The sequence below is a fragment of the Galeopterus variegatus genome, unplaced genomic scaffold, assembly GCF_000696425.1.
Source record: "Galeopterus variegatus unplaced genomic scaffold, G_variegatus-3.0.2 Scaffold4015, whole genome shotgun sequence".
In the NCBI taxonomy this organism is placed as follows: domain Eukaryota; kingdom Metazoa; phylum Chordata; class Mammalia; order Dermoptera; family Cynocephalidae; genus Galeopterus; species Galeopterus variegatus.
In genome coordinates, this window is record NW_007730126.1 from 97,032 (window position 1) to 116,432 (window position 19,401).

Genomic DNA, 19,401 nt, shown 5'->3' on the forward strand with positions numbered 1-19,401 from the left:
CAGTTGGTTAGAGCATGGTGAACCTCGAGATCAGGAGTTCGGACCCCATAAAATGTTCTGAAATTAGATAGTGGTGTTGGTTGCACAACTCCATGACTATGCTAAAATCCACCGAATTGAACATTGTAAAGTGGTGGACTTTATGGTATGTAAATTACATCTGAAGTTTTTAAAACAATGCACCAAGAAGAGAGGATTCGACGTGTTATTTAAAGTTTTAATGATAACTAGTAGAAAGACTCTCTTTAAAAATATAACTAACAAAAATAGAGAAAAAGTGTGAGTGAGATAAATTCTTTGTCCTTCACATCAGGGAGTCAAAAGTGTTTAATGCTATAAATGATCATCTTTATAATTCAAGAGGTAGCTATCAGAAGAATAAAAAATAGAACTCAAAACACCCCCCCCAAAAAAAGCAAAAAGGGGGGATGGAAATAGAGATTTTTTACTTCTTTATTTTATATCCTGATAACTAAATTAATTAATTAATGAAAAAGAAAGGAGGGGATAAATTAACCATGTCCAAAAATCTATGAATGGACTTTTTGGAGTTCTATTTAATTATTGCATGCAGACCATCACTGAATTGTTGATTGAGGTGGTATAAATAGTTCTCTTGCATCTTCTATGTTTCCACAATGGACTTTTCATACATTGGAATTAATTAGGTTGGAATAAAAATTGCAAGTCATGGTTTAGCTCTTAAAATCTTACATCCATTTGGGTAGTTACTATACCAGTAATGTAAAAATGTATTAACTACAATCCTCCACCCAAAAAGCTGCCAAATCTCAGTGAATTCCCCTTCTGGCTCATAACATTTTGAGAAAACAAAGCAGATTGTGCAAAAAATAAAAATTAAATAGTTAAAGGTCTTTTATTGCTTTTTTTTTTTAATGTGGGAAGCATGATGTGTATCCAGCTTTTACGAAATCAATAGTGTCCTTACATATTGATATATTATTCCAACAAAGATGCTTGCTTTTTCCTTTTGTTAAAAAGCATCCAAATATCTAGAAGAACACAACTGGTGGGACACACTTTATTGGTGCTGTCTAAGGCTCCTGAATCTTTTAGCTGAAGAACTGGAAAGAAGCAAAGAGGTTACCCAAGGACCCACCAAACTAGAGATATGTATGATGATCTCTTTGCCCCTGTTGATTTTCTGGGTGTGCTGTACTAGATTCCAGTGATCTGAAGAGTGATACATATCAGAAATAAAGCAAGCTCTCACTATCTGGATGTGATGGAAGGAGACGTTATTCACAGCCTCATGGTCAGGTTTTCTTGAGTACTTTGTAGTTGGGTCTTACAGTGCTGAGCTTCTTAGGCCCTCAGAAAGCAGGTCTCAAATGTTACTGAGTAATAGCCAAAATGATCTATTACTCACGAATTCATTGGAACAAAGTATAGAGGCGCTGAAACATTTATGGAATTTTACCTACTTGTCATCTTGAAGGGCTAGTGATAAATTGGTATATTACGTGTCTACAACATAATTCCACAGTGGGATTTTTTAAAGATCCAAAGAAAAATCATTTTCAGATAGTTGATCTTGCTGTTTTTAAATGCTTTCACCCTTCATTGACCTTGGCACACAAAAGCTGACGCCCACTGAGGAAATTCACTGGCTCTATCACCTGGTTTGACCTCTTGCTGTCCTTGACCCTCCGGACTGAGTACCCCAGCTCTGGGCTTGTATGGCGTCAGTTGGTGGGTGGGGAGGAGAGATGGGTGGGCAGGAGGGTAGACGGAAGGGGAGTGGGTGGCCAGGCAGCCGGGCGGATGAGAAGGAGGATGGGTAGAAGTTGAGTGGGTGGATAGTGTAAGTGGGTGAGCAAGAGAGTGCATGGAATTGGTGGGCAGGTGGGGACATGGAGGGAAGGTGGATGGGCTGGTGAGTGAATGTGAGTCCTTGGTGAACTTGGAGTACACAGGGCTTTGAAAAGTCACCAAGGTACGCTGGGCAATTGGATGGGGATCTGAAGAGGGGATTAAGCTGGAAACGTGGGTGGAAGAAAGAACTGTTGCAAATTCCTCCTCAGCTTTCACTCTTTTTTATTTTTATTTATTTATTCTGTGATTTTCACCGACTTTATTGGTTCCTCACCCCAGCAGGCCCCTGGCCACCCACTTGGCCACTAGATCGCACCAGCCCTCCTCCACATCCAGCACGTTCAACCCTCAGCTTTCGTTTTTGAGTAGATGCTGTACCTGGCACTCCTAGCCCCTTTGGCCATTGTCTTTGGAATCCAAAAAGGGAAATGGATGCAGAGAATGGAGGGCGGCGGTGTGGTTGCAGTGCCCTCTGGTGGCCACCAGAGGATTTCACATGTGATATTCTACGTTCGCATTTTCCGTATAAGTACTTTTTTTTGACCGGTAAGGGGATCGCAACCCTCGGTACGGTGTGGTCTTCACCAGGTTCAGCCAGTGAGCGCACCGGCCATCCCTATATAGGATCCGAACCCGCGGCCTCGGCGCCATCAGCGCCGCACTCTCCCGAGTACTTTTTCTTTGCCTGTTCTTCACCACCCACCCCCCGCCCCCCACGCTAGAATATAAACTCCACGGGGACAGGGATATTTATCTGCGTACTCACTGTTGCATATTCAGCATCTAGAATAGTGCCTGGCACATAGCAGGTGTTCAATAAATATTTATTGACTGAGCAAATGACATGGACTTCAAACTCCGATCCACCACTTTATTCATGTGTGATCCTGAGCAGCTTCACTTCATAAAGCCTCAGTTTTCTCATGGGTAAAATGGAGATGCTAACATCCAACTGCCTGCCAGCATTCACTGAGGGAGAGAGACCTACACATGCTGGGGAGGGCTGCTCAGCTACTGTGGTCCCTCCTCATCCACCAGGCAGCAACGACGATGGCTGTAGATACTGATGGTGGTGCTCCATTTGTATATAACAGGCCGGTTTCATGAGCACGCTTGCTGAACAGGCTTTACTCTGGGCATGATGCAGCCTGGGGAAATGATCCAAGCCTAGTCCCAGGCTGGCCAGGCAAGGAGGAAGTGCAGCCACATGGATGACCAGGTGAAGTGTGAGATTCTGCCACCTGCTCACCCATTTCCCCAGCCCCAAATCTTGCTACTGCCTTGCACCCATCAGGCTCCCTCTGCCCTCTGAGCCTTTGCAGATGCTGTATCCTCCACCGCGTTCTCTTCTGCAATCCCATTGCCCTCTTGAACAGCCTGCTCCTGATCTCGCTGCAGCCACTCTGTCCTCCTCAAATGCATCTTCCTGCAGTGGACTCAATCTCAACTGCAAATAAGCTTACCTCATTAGCCAGCTTGGACCTGATGGCTCTTGGGAAAGAGTCCAAATCCTCTGACCTAACATTTTGTGGTCTGGCTGCAGCCCATCTCCTAGCCATCTCGCCTTTCCCAGTCCCAGCTTCAAATCTTACGCCAAACAATCCAAGCCATTTCCTCCCTCTGGGCCTCTGCCAGGCAGTCTCCTCTGCTTGGAAATCCATTGCCCTGCAAAGAGGGCATGTGTTGCTCTTTCCTACCCAGGATCCATTTCCTTTTAATGCAATCCCCTCCCTGGCTCTCACATCTGGAGGTTCCTGGAGGGCTGACCCATTTCTCAGTTCAAGGGGGAGCTTAAGACTCAGCCTGGCAAATTTATTTTTCTTTTTTAATTGGAATGCTGTGGGTGCAACATGCAATCTGCAGTGGGCCAGAGCCCATGCCCCCTTGTCTTAGTCCAGCTTCACCTGTTTATTTTATCCATGTGGCTCCTGGTATGCACTCCTCACTTCTGCCTCTTTCAGGCTCTGATTCCCTCCTGGATCCCAGGTGTTCTGCCTTCCAGTTCCCAGCTCACACCTGGGCCCAGATTTCCTGCTTTGATGCCCTGCAGTGCCCTGGTTCTGTGGGGATCCCGGTTTCCCCTTCCAGGCATGAGGAGTGAGGCTGCAGATCTGAGTTCTCTGGAGTAGGGAAGGCCACTTGGCTGAGTGTATCTATGTTTCCCCTGAAGGAAGGACAGGAGGACTCAGGGTGAAAGTGGGGATTAGAGGAAGGGGCAGCCCAGGCAGCACCTTGGGGCTGTGTCCTGTGGGAATGGCCCCTCTGGTTCAGGCCAGTGCCCAAGACAGGTCCAGCCTGGCCAGGTGTCTCTGCCAAATGAACCTCCGTCCACTGTGTGCTGAGAGCCTGGCCACGGCAGGTGCTCAGAGCCTGTTTGGTGCATGAAGGATGAAGGTCTTGGCCTGTCTGAAGCTTTTGCTTCTGAGGTTAACTCATTGTTTTCCTTACCAGCCCTTCCCCAGGCCCGATGCTGGTCTCCAGGGTTGAGGAAGGGACAAAGGGGTAGGTATCTCCCTCAGGGCAGATTGGGACCCCAGAGACCCCCGGGGAAGGAGCCTTTGTGGGTAAGAGCTCCTCTTGCAAATGGGGAGAGGAAAGTGGGTTCTGGGAGGGGAGAAGCAGCCTCAGATGGGGCCTCTGTGGGAGGAGCACTTAGGGACCACCTGCACCCTAGGGATCTCTCACATCCCCACTTCCCTAGGAGGGTTAGAGAGAGGTGAGCTTGAGATCAGTGGGACCACACGTGTGTGTGTGTGTGTGTGTGTGTGTGTGTGTATTTGGGGAGCTGGATTTAGATACTCTGCGTAGATCCCTGAGTCCTGGCTTAGCGAGGAAGGAAGTTTGATCTTTGAACATGGACCCCCCCACCTGCCCCATCCCTCATTCCCTCAACTGACTTGTGCTCTGGCCCCAGCGGCTCTATACCACCGTCTTCCCCCAACAAATGTTAGCTACATGGAACCAGATCCTAAAAGGCCCTCAGCACTGAATGGAGTGTCTTTCATTTTAGGGAAAATGCATAATGGAGTTTGTTGGAGACCCTGGGAGTGAGGAACGGACAGGTCCTCACCTCCACGAAAGGGCTAACAAAAGTAGCCAGAGGTGAGAAGCAAAATCCTTAATAATTGGTACAACATGGGTATCAACCGAGTGGAATGTCCCAGCTGAATATCAGACCTGATGCCATGTGTCTTCAAACGCAAGATGACAGTGATTATAAAACACCTATATTATTGCTCAAAAAGAAAACTGCCAGTTAAACCATGACCAATGGTTTCTTATCGCCTACAATTTCTATTTTATACACGTTGAAGGAGCTCTTTTTTTTTTTTTTTTTTTTTTTTTTTTGAAAGAAATATATAATAGATAATCGCAAGTGCTTAGAGGAAAAAAAATAAAAGTGGGGGGAAAGTTGGAAAGGAATTGAGGAGGTTAAATCTTTTTTTTTTTGGTGGCCAGCTGGTACAGGGATCAAACCCTGGACCTTGGTGTTATCAGCACCATGCTCTAACCAACTGAGCTAACCCACCAGCCCTGAAAGAGCTCTTCCGGACTATTGCAACACATATTTTAATCATGTACAGATATTCCTCAACTTATAATAGGGTTACATCCCAATTAACCCACCATTAGTTGAAAATGTATTTAATACACCTAAGCTGTTGAACATCACAGCTTATCCTAGCCTACCTTAAACATGCTCCGAACGTTTACATTAGCCTACAGTTGTGCAAAATCATCTCACACAAGGCCTATTTTATAATTGTTGACTATCTCATATAATTTATTGTCTGTGTCTCCAAGCTGTGTGCATGTGACAATAGCTGCCCAGCTCACTGTGACCCTGAGACACCATTGACTAAAGGGGCACCCTGACTTCAGAGAAGGTAGCATATGAAAAAAATATGTGCCTCTTAGAATAGAGGAACTACAGTAATCTCTAACATTTCCTGACCACTTACTATGTGTTAATTATCACCGAAAACCCCCATAAGGTTGATCATTTATTAGACCCATTTCACAGATTAGAAAACTGAGGTGAGCAGAGGTGAAGTCAGCCCTGCCAGGTCACACAGCAGTAGGTGGCAGAGCCAGAGCTGAGCCCAGGCTGACACCAAGTGTGCCCCGTTGGCCACTGAACCTAAAGACTACCCTTGAGGGTCCCAGCAAACAATGTCAACCCACCACCGGTGTCATCTTCTTCGGCGTTAGGACGAGTGGACTTGCGGCACTTCGGTAAACAACTTGAGGGAGAAATCGAGGGCCGGGGCGGCCTGGGTCAGCATCCCCAAAGAGATGACGTCAATGTGGGGCCCGCAGAACTGAGGGAGGTTGGCCAGCGTGACGCCCCCGCTGGCTTCCACCGCCACGCTCGGGAACCGGGCCTTCAGCGCCGCGGCCGTGGGGTGCAGCTCCTGCAGCAGGACACAAGCCCAGGCAGGTGGGAGCCCCCCGCCGCCCCTTCCCGGGAAGCAGAGCCCGCCTCACCTCTGGCCTGAAGTTGTCCAGCAGGACGAGGTCGGCTCCCGCCTGGGCCGCCCGCGCTGCCTCCTGCAGGCTGCCGCACTCCACCTCCACCTTCAGCGCGAAGTCCGCCGCCCGCCGCGCCCCGCGCACCGCCTGCCGCAGCGGAGCGCAGCGTGAGCACCGCGGCACCGGGTTAGCGAGGAAACCGGAAACGGGCGCCCGGCGGGTTAGCTCATTGGTTAGAGCGCGGTGTTGTAACACCGACGTCACGGGTTCGGATCCCGGTACCGCCAGAAACACAACAAAGGCACCAGGAACCGTCATTTTCGTGGGCCATAAAATGGGACAAATATCAGTGATATTTGGCATTTGGACCGGAGTTCAGTTTGGTTCATAATATTAAAACGAGAAGGGGTCTTCAAGAACATTTTTACAGATGGGACACAGGTCCAAAGAGATCTGCCCCAGGTGGTGGGGCCACCGACACCGGGTTCCCAAGGGCTTGTCCTTTGCTCTTGACCATCACACCAAGCAGCAGCAGAACAAAGGTGAGCAGCAAGGCCAACCCACCCCCTTTCACAGACGGAAAAGCTGGGGGGAGGAGGAGTCCTCGTCCCTTGACTCCAGGCCACCGCTATTGGTGGCGGCGGCGGCGGCGGGGGTCTCTGGTACAGGGGAGGGCGTGATGAGGGCGAGGGCTGGACGGGCAGGCCAGGGGCTCAGCGGATACGCACCTCCTCCACACCACCGGCGGCCACCACGTGGTTGTCCTTCACCATCACCAGCCCTCCCAGGTCGTAGCGGTGCGTGGCGGCCCCGCCCACGAGGAGCCCGTACTTCTCCACCAGGCGGAAGCCTGGCGTGGTCTTCCTGGTGCCCGCCACATGCCCGGTCCAGCCGGTCCCCCTGGCGGTCTCCACAGCGGCTGCGGCCGCGCTGGCCACCCCACTGCAGCGGGCCAGCGTGTTGAGGGCCACCCGCTCCCCCAGCAGCAGGCGGTGGGCGGGGCCCCGGACCTCGGCCACCTTGGCCACGGGCACCAGCTTCGATCCCTCGGGGAGGAGCCAGGACACCTGGCAGCTGAGTTGGGCAAAGACGGCATCGAAGAAAGGCCGCCCAGCCAGTACCCCGGGGGATTTGGCCCACAGTGCTGCCTGTGAGGGGCCCGCCCCAGCCACCAGGGCAGCGTAGTCGAGGCCTGGGCAGTCCTCTCGGAGCCAGCTGTCCGCCAGCGCTTCCAGGGTGGTCGGGGGCAACAGGAACTCCAGGCCTGGGAGGAAAAATGAGAGGACAGCTGTCCATTCTGGTTGCCTCGCTCGCAGTCAGGGTGATAGACAAAATATTTAACCACCAGTTAAATCAGGCACCCCCCAGTCAGGGTGAAGATCTGGAGATCCCAGGGGAGTGGCTGGGGCGGAGGGTGGGCCCTGTGGGCTGGACAAGGTTGCAGAACACCTAGTTAAATTTGAACTTTTTTTTTTTTTTTTCCTTTTCGTCTTTTTTCGTGTCCGGCAACGGATCGCAACCCTCAGTGTCGTGCCCGCACCGGACCGGGACCTGCAACGGGATCGCAACCCTCGGTGCTGCGCCCGCACCTCGCTCAGCCAGTGAACGGGAACCGGTCTGTATGTGGGATCCGAACCCTAGACGGGAGCGCCGCCGCGCTCCCAAGCGGCGCACTGTAGCAGTGCGCCACCAGGCCGGCCCCAAATTTGAGCTTCTGATGAACATCAAATAACATTTTCGTGTAAACATGTCGTAGGTGATATTTAGGACATACTTAAAAGTTATCTGCTATTTATCTGAAATTCAAAGTCAGCTGGGTGTCCTGTATTTTATCGGACAAATCTAGTGCTGAGTCAACAACCATTTACCTACTAGATGAGAAATATGTCAGTATTTCAACAGCATGGACCAACCGTCCTGTGTGCACCACCTGGAGGTCCCCCTGCAGACATCCAGTCTTCCCTGCCTAGGAGGATTAGTTATTTACAAGCTGAAGTACCCAAGCAGAATGTTTGTGTCTTTTTCATCCCAGTTTTCTCCACGTACTTTAAAGCTGGAAACTCAGGTTTTTAGACATGGAGGCTGAGAGCCACAAGGGAGGCAAATCGCTGCGGGAACACAGCAAATTGGCCGCAGAGTCAGAACCCGGTGATCCCTGCGGTCCCTTCTGTCTCAGGTTCTCCTTTGGAGACTCCCAAGCCTGAAATTTCAATAAATCTCTCTAGAGGTGGAGGCTGCACAAAGAGGAAAGAAACGGGAAAACTGGATTTGAGCCCCTCTTCTGCAGAACGTGGCGAATTATTTGCCTGTAAAATAAGGGTCATGGACATGGTGGTCTCTTAACGACCTTCACTCCCACAGCGTAGGGTTAACGGGCCCTTCCTGACTCTTGAACGGGGTGACCGCAGAGGCGGGACCGACGCAGTACCACATCGCCATCTGTCGGCCAAGAGAAGACCTGCAGCCTCATGGGCACTGACGTCCATGGACTTGGCTGCCCCGGGGTAGACGATTAGACAGCACGGGACCGTGTTTGCTTGGGCACAGGTGCGCGCACGCACACACACGCACACGCACGCATGCACGCACACACGCGCACGCGCACGCACACACACTCTCTGTCGCTCTCTCTCACTCTTTTGCTCCAAGTTGAAGTTAAGGCCCCTCAGAAGCAGGCCCTCTCTCAACTAGCCTTTCTTTCTTTAAAAAATTGCACACTTTTTAATTATTAAATGAGAAAATCTCATTGGTCACATCGTCACATTGCTAATCACAGACATGCTGCAGTGATGTAGAAAGTCAGTGCTGGATCAACCAAGGTCCTCATTTCTACAACATTCATTTAGAAAGAAATAATGTTCAACACAGCCCAACAAAACATTCGTGGTTTTCTTCATATTGAAGTCCACCCCCAAAAAGCCATCTTCTAATGGGGTATGTCACGACGTAAATTATAGTTCTCCATTTTTACAGTTCACCCCAAACTGTATGAGACGTGTTGCACTAAAATTCCTAAAGCTGTTAGGAAATCCTTCACACATCGTCGTCATCTGATGTGTTACGGCTACTTGTCTGTGTCACCATTCTCAATCGTGGGTTTGAAAGTGCTTTTTTTCCAGGGCCCAAAGTTGAAGTCACGGATCAGGCCATTTTTCAAAATGCCATTTTTTCTCAAACCATTCCTCTGTAACTGCTCACTAACAGCCCAGAGTTCTCTCATTTCATTCTCTGTTAAGGGAGCACATGTTTTGTCATTGTCACTGTCTTCCTGCCAACCCACCTCCTTTAACAATCTGTGTTTTGCCTCAAATGAACTTGAAAGGACATCAGTCTGTGGGAAGGGTGAAGACCAAATAATCTGTTGGGAAGCCACCGAGGCAGGCATCGCCATTCTCTTGTGGAATTTCATTTTCATCAAAATTTTGGTTTATATCCCTTTCTTGGTGAATACTGTTGCTGTTATGCAAATTAAATGAGTCGTCGTCCTACTCTGAGCCAGCACGTCTCTCTCTCGTCTTCATGTTCTACTCTGTCCCTTTTCAACGCTTGCAAAAATTCACTCTTCTCATCAGTGCACATTTGTGTCAGTTTGGTTCGACGAAGCTGCTGATTGTCAACAGGTGAAGAGAAATTTGAGCAATTACACTTTCACTGAATTTGTTGATGGACTAAAACTCTTGGCAGTCGATTTAAAAGCATAAAGTTACCAATACCATATGTAGACTCATGAGAGAAAAGTCCCAACTTTGTTTTCTATAGTTTGGCTTTTCCATCGTGTAGGTTTTATAGGTAGAGCAGTGGGTTTAGGAACTAAGCCTTTATAAATACTTGGACCAGTTCTGTTCTTAACTGGCTGTGACTGAAGATTTCCTACTACTGGGAATCCAGAAAGCTGTAAGTCTTTTGTAGTACCTAATGAACAGCAGTACCAAATGGAGCCCTACATTTTGGAAACAGTGCATATTCCCACACACCTGCAGCTGAAGATTGAGTCTGATTTGGTTCTCTTTCATAATCAGGATTTAAAGTTGGAAAATCCTCAGCCTCAGATTGTTCGCATTCTCTCTTGTCTTCTTTCCTCCTGATTTCCTTGTCAGGTATGTTGTTTTCATGTTGTCCTTGGCTTTTTCCAGAACGGAAAATATTGCTTCGAGAACGACAATTTCCACGATGGTGTCCCTCTCGATGACTTATGTTTTCAGTACCATTTCTTCCATGTGTACGCCATTCATTTTTTTCTTTCCTTCCAAAGTTACCTCCATTAGGATGTCCAATACCAGAACCAAAGCCATCAAAGAGTTGTGTCATCTACGATTCACATCATAACGATTCTCTGTCCATGAAAAGTTTTCAGAACGCTTCTTGAAATTCAGTGATGACTTTGTTGATGATGGTGGAGTAGGAAAATTAAGCCAGGCTGGAGCAAAGTCATGCTGTGTCACTTAGGTCCAATCTCTCCGACTCATTGAAACAAGGCTTCAACACACCTCATGGCAAGTCCAAATTCCAACAAGACTGCACAGGAAGGTATTGGTTTTTTCTCTGTAATCTTTATGTTTTCCAGTTTGTTCTTTTATTTTGTGTCCTCTGAAATAATATTCAAGTTCTTTGCAGATACTTAACCAATGACTATTTGACACAGAGTTACCTCAAGCAAGCTACCCATACTTCTGTTTTAAAGTTTTCATATGGCTATCTCCAGAACTAGCCAAGTTCCTTGGATTTAAGTTCGAAGTCTTTATTATTCCATGTACTTGTCACTATTGTATTTATCCGCTCCAGATAAAATATCCCATTTATGAGCCAAAAAGCAGAAACAGAAAGAAAACCTCACATCGAAGAGCATTCCTAAATATCAGTGTATACAGAGACACACATAGCTATCTCCATGCTACCATGCTTCTGGGAAACTGTAACGTCTTAAATTTCCATGTAAATAAGAGATAAACGGAAAAATCCCTTGTGTTCTTTCAATGTCTTCATTTAGAAAAACTGTCACATTGTGATGTGAAAAAGGCTATGGTCAGAAATTCCTAAAACTTCTAATGAAGGTTAAAAAAAATGCCATGAAACTTCAGCAATATTTAAACGGTAATTTGAAACCACTGAAACTACTCAGTGCACAAATCAAACAGATCTTACAGTTTTGGCTGAAGAACTCCAACAATGAGGGTGGGGAAGGGACAAAAATACCCCCAGCTGAAATACTTTAACTAGTTATATAATCCATTTGAACCAAAATACTGAAGAACTGCTTGGGTGTCTTTTTAAGCAGTGCGTTGAATTGTTCACTGTCAATACACTTCAGAGATGATTCTTACCAATTTGAATAAACACCTGGGGCAAGATTATCCAAACACATAGTAATTCCAAAATGGCCACTTGAAATATTCAGGGCCTTTTACACAAAACCTAGGTGGTGATCTACGCACCTGAGTAACTAAATCACCTACTGCAGCCCCTTAGCAGAGAACCTTCTCTTGTCTAGCCTTTCTTCCCCAAAGCTAGTCAATCTTCACCCCTCTCCCCGCTTACCCCACTTCTCCTCCTCAGCCACAGTCCTAAGCGACTGCACCCAGCCCTCCTTCCCACGTTCTGTCCCGCATCTGCCCCATGTGGCTTCAGTTCCCCATTCCCAGCCAGCTGTGCTTGGGCTGGGTGCTGGGAACCGAGACGTGGTCCCTGTCTCTGTTGTTCATTGTCCCACCAGGGAAAGGCCTGTGACCAGACAGAGGGCAGAGTTCCCACCGCACCCTACTCAAATTAGGTGCAGTGATTTTTTTTTTTTTAAGTGAATTTGAATCCTTCAACTGGCATTATGTCAGGTAAACAAACTGGTGCATCTATACAATGGAATTCTAGTCTGCAATACAAAAGAAACACTACTGATACACACAATAGGGAGGTGTCTCAGATGTATTATTCTAAGTAAGAGAAGCCAGATTCAAAAGGCTACAGTATATATGATTCCATTCATATGACACTCTGGAAAAGGCAAAACTGTAGCAACAGGGAACAGATGTGTTTGCCTGGGATGTGGGAGGGGCTGACCACACAGGGGCAGCACAAAGCAGTTTTTGCTGCAACTGAACTGTTCCATAGCTTGTCTGTGATGGTGGTTATGCAGCTGATGCGTTTGTCAAGGCTCAGAACTGCACACGAGGATGGACTATACCATCTGTAATTATACTTCATTAAGCTTATCTTCAAAATAAACCATTAAAAAAGTACATTTGAGTGGATCGCTCAAAGATTCTCTCCTTTACCAAACCCTATTCAGGTTCCCCAATTAGTCCCTGGGCTTTTGGACTTCTGTTTGTCTGGGCACTGTCCAATTTTAGCAGGAATCCTGCTGAGTCCTCTTAGCCAGAATCTCTCATCCTCTGTATCTGATCACCCTCGATCTCTGATTGGGCTCCTCGTCCTCCACCCCCACCACCCCCACCTCCCACCCTCACCACCACAGGTGATGTCCAATCGATCGCCCTGGCCTGTCTTCAGCAAGAATCCTGTTAGGTCGGTTTAGCCAGAATCCCCCCTCACCCCTGAAGTCTCCTCTTAGTGAATTTCCATCTGCCAACCCCCACTCTGCTCCTTGGCTGAAGATTCCCACTTGCCCATGCTATATTTGGAATTGAGCCCAGTTCTCTTCTGAGGTCTCTTTCCCCTGCTACAATAGTCCTGAATAAGATCTGTTTTTACCACTTTACTGCCCAGTTCTGGTTTTCTTTGTTAACTCTCCTGCTGAAAACCCCACCTTGAAGGCATTAGATCCGGTTCTCTTGACTTCTTTCCATTTCCAATGTATTCTTCGACAATTCCTTACTGAGCACCTGCTCTGTGCCAGGTGCTAACCACTGGGCCATGATGGTGACAGAGTGGGCAGTTTTTTCTCTTATCTTTCAGGCCTTAGCCTATGCTGTTCCAGGGTCATGCCTCTGCCTGGAAGCCCCTTCCCTCACCCTCATCCCCGAACTCCCCCTTCACCTCTCATTCTCCATTCAGGTCTTCTCTTAAACATCACTTCCTCAGCAGGGGGTCCTCATAGACCACTCCCTAGATCAGGTCAGATGCTCTCAGCTCCCTGCTGTCCCCCATCATCACACTTCATAGTTGTTTCCTTTCTAAGGGCAAAGACTGTCAGTTGCGTTTTCTGCTGTGCCCTGAGTGCCTAGCACACTGAGCCATACAAATTTGCTATTTTTATGGGCCCCAAATGGTCCAATATGGGCAATTTCATATTGTTGAGCTTAATTGTAAGTGTTCTCTGATGGGCCACTCCCATCAGAGAGTTCACACAGTGGAATGAGTCAGAGTCCAAATTCTGGGCCCACGCCAGCTGGGTTCCAGCACTGGCTCTGCCACTTGTAACTAAGTGATTGAGGCCAGTGACTCAACCTCTCAGGGGCCTTTGGTTCCTCATCTGTAGCAGGGATAACAATAATGACCTCATAGGGTTATGAAAATGAAAGAGCTGACATTTGTGAAGCCCTTAGGAACTTTGTCTGGCACATAGTAAATGCGTTTGCTAAAAAAATGACTGAAGCATTTACCACGCGTGGTGGAGGCACGCAGGAAGAGATGACTAAGTGTCCCTGAGGAAGGGTGAACAACGTTTGCCAGGCAGAGGTGGGGGGGGCAAGACATTGGGGGCTGAAAGAGCAGGTGTTCAAGGCTCAAAAGCAAACGCAAGGGAGTGGCAGGGGGGGGGGGCTGAGAGTACGATGCGTGTGAGAAATGGTGGGGGGCGAGGCCAAAGTGGCAAAGGACTGAACTACTCAGCTGAGGAATTTAGGCAGATCCCAGGAGCCATCACAGAATTTTAAGTGAGAGAATGATATGGTTATGGTTGTGTTCTAGAAGGGTCGCTTCAGCCACCAACTGTGGTGGAATGGGAGGCAAGAGGAGGCCAAGGCTGTTGTCCAGACAGACAGTGACCAAGTCCCACACTTGGACAGCAGGGTGAGGAACGGGGAGCAGGGTAAACAAGAGAGCTGTTTCTGAGGTAGGGTCTATCAGGATCCACAGCGGATCAGACGTGGAAGACTTGGGTTTCTGTCCTGGGGAGCTGAAAGCTGACAGAAGAGGCTGTCCCGAGAGAGGAGCAGCCTGGGGCTCAGGATGGAACCCAGGAGGAGGCAGAAGCTGCACTGAGGGCCCTGGGCATGCTGGCCGTGGGCACCACTGTCCTCTGAAACTCTCCACAGGGGATTATTCCCATCTTGCAAGTACAGAAACTGAGTCTCAAAGAGCTTCCTGTGCCGTGCCCTACTGATCCAGCTCACGAGCAGCAGAGCTGGGGAAAAAGAATGAATTTGGTTTTGCAAACCTGGTTGAGATGCCAGCAGGAAATGTGGATGGCCATGTCCAGACAGTGGGTAGAAGAACAGTTCTGGGGCTCAGAAGAGATACTGGGGTGAGGAATAGGGATTTGGGAGCTACCAGCATGTAAGAATGGGGATTGAGCATAGCAGTGGACGAGATCGCCCAGGGGAGGTGGAAAGAGGGAAACCTCAGTCTTTAAAGCACAGACAGAGGTGTGGCCATCAAAAAGAGAAGCAGCACCAGGAGTGGGTGTCTGGGAAGGAGAGGGGGTTTCTAGAAGTAGGTGTGAGCAGAAGCCAGTAGAAAGAAGACTGAAATGGGTCATTGGACTTAGCATGTGGTGGGGGCAGAAGCCACATTGTCATGGTCAAGATGTGCATAGGAGGTGAGGAAGTGGAGGCGGTGGGTGCAAACCACCCCTTTCAGAAGAAGTTGACCATGCAGGGCTCTCCACCTGGGCTGCACATCAGAATCATCTGGGAAGCTGTTCAGTCTCAGATGCTCAGACCCATTCCAGACTGAATCAGAAGCTGGTGGCGGTTCCCAGGCATCCAGGTTTTGGAAGAGCCCCCACCCCCACCCTGCCCTGCAACTCAGATGCACATAAGTGTTAAGAGCCAGTGCTTGCCTAAGACCACACAGTGAGTGCCTCCATGGGTATGAAATGTCCAGAAAAGGCAAATCGATAGAGACAGAAGATTAGTGGTTGCCTGGGGCTGGGAATGCACTAGAAAAGGGCTTGGGATCTTACTGGGGTAATGGAAATGTTCTATGGTGGTGGCTGCACAACTCAGCAAATTAACTAAAAATCATTGAATTGCATACTTAAACAAACAGGAACAAGTGCTCTGATGAAAGGTATGGACCATTTTGCAACCCTTAGTGAACGACCAGATCCAGGTATTGAGCATCAAAGGCCAACATAAAGAAGCAAGCTGAGGGCTGGCCACTTGGCTCAGTTGGTTAGAGCATGGTGTTATAACACCAAGGTCAAGGGCTCAGATCCCCACACTGGCCAAAGGCTCAGATCCCCATACTGGCCAGCCACCAGAAAAAATAAGAAGAAAGCTGGATGCTAGGCCCTCCTAAGGGAAGAACATCGCACCCCCCATGAAATTCTCCTGCCAAAACAGCTGAACCTGAGTCAGATCAGACTTCCAGGTTCAACCTCCCATGTATAAGAAAACCAGGGGACAGAGGAATGTATTAGACTACACCATAGGGGTACAACCAGCACAGTTTGGTCCGTAGGAAACTCTACCAGAAAATAAGTTAATTTCTTCAGCAAATAAACTGCCAGGAAAACAAAAAATTAAAAGATTCTTAAAACACATACTAACCAATGACAATGTGTGGATCTTATTTGGATCCTAATTCAAACAAATTGACAATGCATTAGAACATTTATGAGACAATTGAAAATTTGGAGGGGCTTCCAGTCAAGATGGCAGAGTAGACGATCCCCAGCATCACTCACTTCCACAAATCAACCAATTTACAACTATAAAAAAGCAATGACAGCCAAGCTGGGGCTGCTAGAGCTCAGGGGAAAAGGAGGAGAGACCTGTGGAGTTAATGAAGGTGGGAGAAACCACGATGAGAGAAAGAAAAAACCACTCCCACCATTTTGAGCCCTGGCCACTTCCAGGCCAGCCCTGGTGAGCACATGGAACAAGAGCTGGTAAAAGCTGCAGCTATGCCCTTTGGATGAAGTTGCTTAGTGGCGGCAGGGAAGAAGAGGGCCTTGGTGGCCCTCAGGCCAGCAAAACCACTAATAGGGTTCCCATGGACTCACACAGGAGCAAGGAGCCAGAACAGCTGAAAAAAAAGAGCCACTCAGAGGCCTGTGAGTCACCACAAGGTACTGGCTGATGCACGGCCCATCCCATGCGAAGCATTTGGAGTGCAGGTGGTGGGGGAGATGGGCCCACCAGGGGAACACTGGGGCACAGCATGGACAGCTGGTATGCCCCCCAATCAGCACAGGACCACTCAGAGGAGACTGGTCAGGAATATAGAATTGCACAGGGAGCAGTCTGTCAAAAGCCTCAGGCCCAGACCAGAGTTTCCACACAATCCAGGTGTCGCACTCTTTTACTTGCCAATTGTAAAGCTAGGGCTGGGTCTGGAGCTCACAGACCCCTCAATCCCATTGTCCAGACTGGGTCACAAACCCTTTACACACCAGGCTGGGTCACCAGACCCCTCACACGCAGGTCTATGAGCGAGGTAAATGGCAAAGGTCCTTGAAAGCCATAGGTTCAAGAGCATGGCCACACAGATGCAGAGCAGACGCCTGAGGCAGACACCAGCCAAGCACACTAACTCCACCCCCCCCCCACACACACAATTTGCTTACAAACAATGCACCGCAACACCCCCAAACGGTGGGGCAGGCAAGGGGGCCTGATTAAATTATTCTATTTTCCCAACACTAGGTGTATCAGAACTCACAAGAGCTGGAAGTACATACAAAGTCAACAATTAAAACCTGAGCTGTGCAGAAAGCCTTCCTCAGGGAATCAGCAGCAAAGCAGCAATTTAGCTCAACCACAGGGCTCAAGTGCTGGTCCCCACAGGAAGTTCCCCCATTTTAGAAGTAAGCAAAGGACAACAAATTAGTTCCAGCACAGAGTTTAAGTGGTGGGAACAGTGAATAATTCAACACAGAACTGAAAGAGAAAACAAAATACCCACAACCAGGGACAAAGTTTGATATTAACTAATAAAGGTCTCACTTCACCAAAGAACACCTGTAACACCTAGAAGGTGGAAGCCCCCTGGGCTCCTAAGCTGGGAGTGGGGAGGGCTGGGAGCCTCAGCCATGAGCCCCCACATCTGCAACCAGCCCAGCGATGTGACCATTGACCTGCCCCTTGGTCTCCTGAGCTGGGGCAGTGGGGGGCTGAGGGCTTCAGCCACACCCCCCTGACATCTGCATCCAGCCCAGTCATGACCAAGCCACCGCGGGAAGCCCCCCAGTCTCCCCTGCAGGAATGAGGGGGGTGCCACCGGCCTCAACCACGTCCCCCCTCCTTCCTCCATATCCCACCCTATTTCCTTCCCCGTTCCCCTCTCTCTCTCCCTGCCAACTGCTCTGCGACATCTTAGAATGTAAAAAAAAAATATTATTAATAAAACAACATTTGGAAACTGGATATTTGATAATATTAAGGAAATTTTTAAAAACTTAGTTGTGACAGTGGTATTATGGTTGTTGTAAAAAGAAAAGTCTTTATCTTTTGGAAAACACCTGCCGAGATGTTCACGTATGAAAGATTTGAGAGCTGGTTTGCTTTAAGATAATTCTCGAAGGTAGAAGAAGGAGTGAGGGTGGGGTGGGACTGGCCAAATGTTGAGGGTTGGTGGGGCTTGGTGACAATATATGGGATTCATCACAGTTTTCTGTCTACTTTTGTGTGATAAAAAAGTAAAACAATAAATAAGGAAAGGAGAGAGAGGGCCCCCACTTGAGGGAGGGTGGAAGAAAGTTTTTTAGGATAGTGTACATGAAAAACCACCAGCATCTCTTTTCTATACCCTCACTCAACACAGAACACGTCTGTGACCAAATGTGTGGGGTTTTCACCACACCAACCAATTCTCCAGCACTACCTGAGAGTCCTGCAATTTAGTTCAACTCTGACATTAACTGGAGTTAGTGCAGAACCCACAGTTCGAGGGCTCAGCCCCACAAGACTGCCACCACTTCAGACGCCAGTCGCAAGCAGTAGCTTCCCAAGTTACCCACAACTTCTGTCTGACTTGGCTACAAATCGGAGGTTCTCACGAACCCCCCTCCTTGCTACAGCACCTCACAGAAGTCAGGAAAACAGTTTGCTTACTATGACTCATTTATTACAAAGGATATTTTAAAGGACACAGATGAACAGCCAGAAGGAAAAGATGCACGGGGCAAAGTGTAGGGGGAGGGACTTCCCTGCCCTCTCCAGACACACCCCCCTCCTAGCACCTCCACGTGTTCAGCAACCCAGAAGCTCTCCAAACACCATATTTCAGGGATTTTTGGCAAGACTTCATCACGTAGGCATGATCAATTATTAACTCAGTCTCCAGCCCCTCTCTCCTTCCCAGAGGATGGGGGGTGGGGCTGAAGGTTTCAAGCTTCTAATCGTAGATTGATCTTTCTGGTGACCAACCCGCATCCAGGAGCCCAGCAACAGTTGCCTCATTAGAACAAAAGACTCCTATCACCTGCGAAATTCCAAGGGATTAGAAGCTCTGTGTAAGGAACCTGGGTCAAAGACCAAATATTAGAACAAAAGATTATCCTAGCATCCCTGTTGCTCAGGAAATTCCAAGGGTTTTAGGAGCTCTGTGCCAAGAACCCAGGATGAAGACCAAAATATCTATTTCTTATAAATCACAATAGCATAGCATGGGGCAGTGGTTCTCAACCTTGGCGCTCAATGGAATCATCTGGGAAGCTTTGCAAATGCTGATCTCTGGGGCCCTGGGCCTCACCCATGGAGATTCTGGTATAACTGGTCTGGTATGTGGCAACACAATTCTAATTTGTAGCAGAGTTGAGAGCTTCTGAGCTACAGGAAGAAAATAATAGCAACTATGTACGGTGCCTACCATATGCCAGGCACTTTGCACACATCAGTAATCCTACCCACAGTCCATCAAAGTAGACATGATTCATATTTATAGATGGAGAACCGAAGCTCAGAAATGTACAGGGAAATTACCTAAAGAGTGGAGCTAGAAAACAACAAACACGGACCAGGTCTTACCTCTCCA

At 48.3% G+C, this 19,401-nt stretch overlaps 1 protein-coding gene and 1 pseudogene across 1 annotated transcript in view; both read right to left on the reverse strand.

Annotated features, from left to right (window-relative positions):
* Positions 1 to 5,827: 5,827 nt before the first annotated feature.
* QPRT (quinolinate phosphoribosyltransferase) overlaps positions 5,828 to 19,401 on the reverse strand; it is an 18,570-nt gene continuing 4,996 nt past the window's right edge. Inside the window, exons 2-4 of the mRNA XM_008586544.1 lie at positions 7,038 to 7,573; positions 6,325 to 6,456; positions 5,828 to 6,251 (exon numbers count right to left, since the gene is read on the reverse strand). Coding sequence (XP_008584766.1) covers positions 6,045 to 6,251; positions 6,325 to 6,456; positions 7,038 to 7,573 — 875 coding nt within the window. The 3' untranslated portion in view covers positions 5,828 to 6,044. The remainder of the gene's footprint in view (positions 6,252 to 6,324; positions 6,457 to 7,037; positions 7,574 to 19,401) is intronic.
* On the reverse strand, positions 9,343 to 13,277 carry LOC103602120 (annotated as a pseudogene).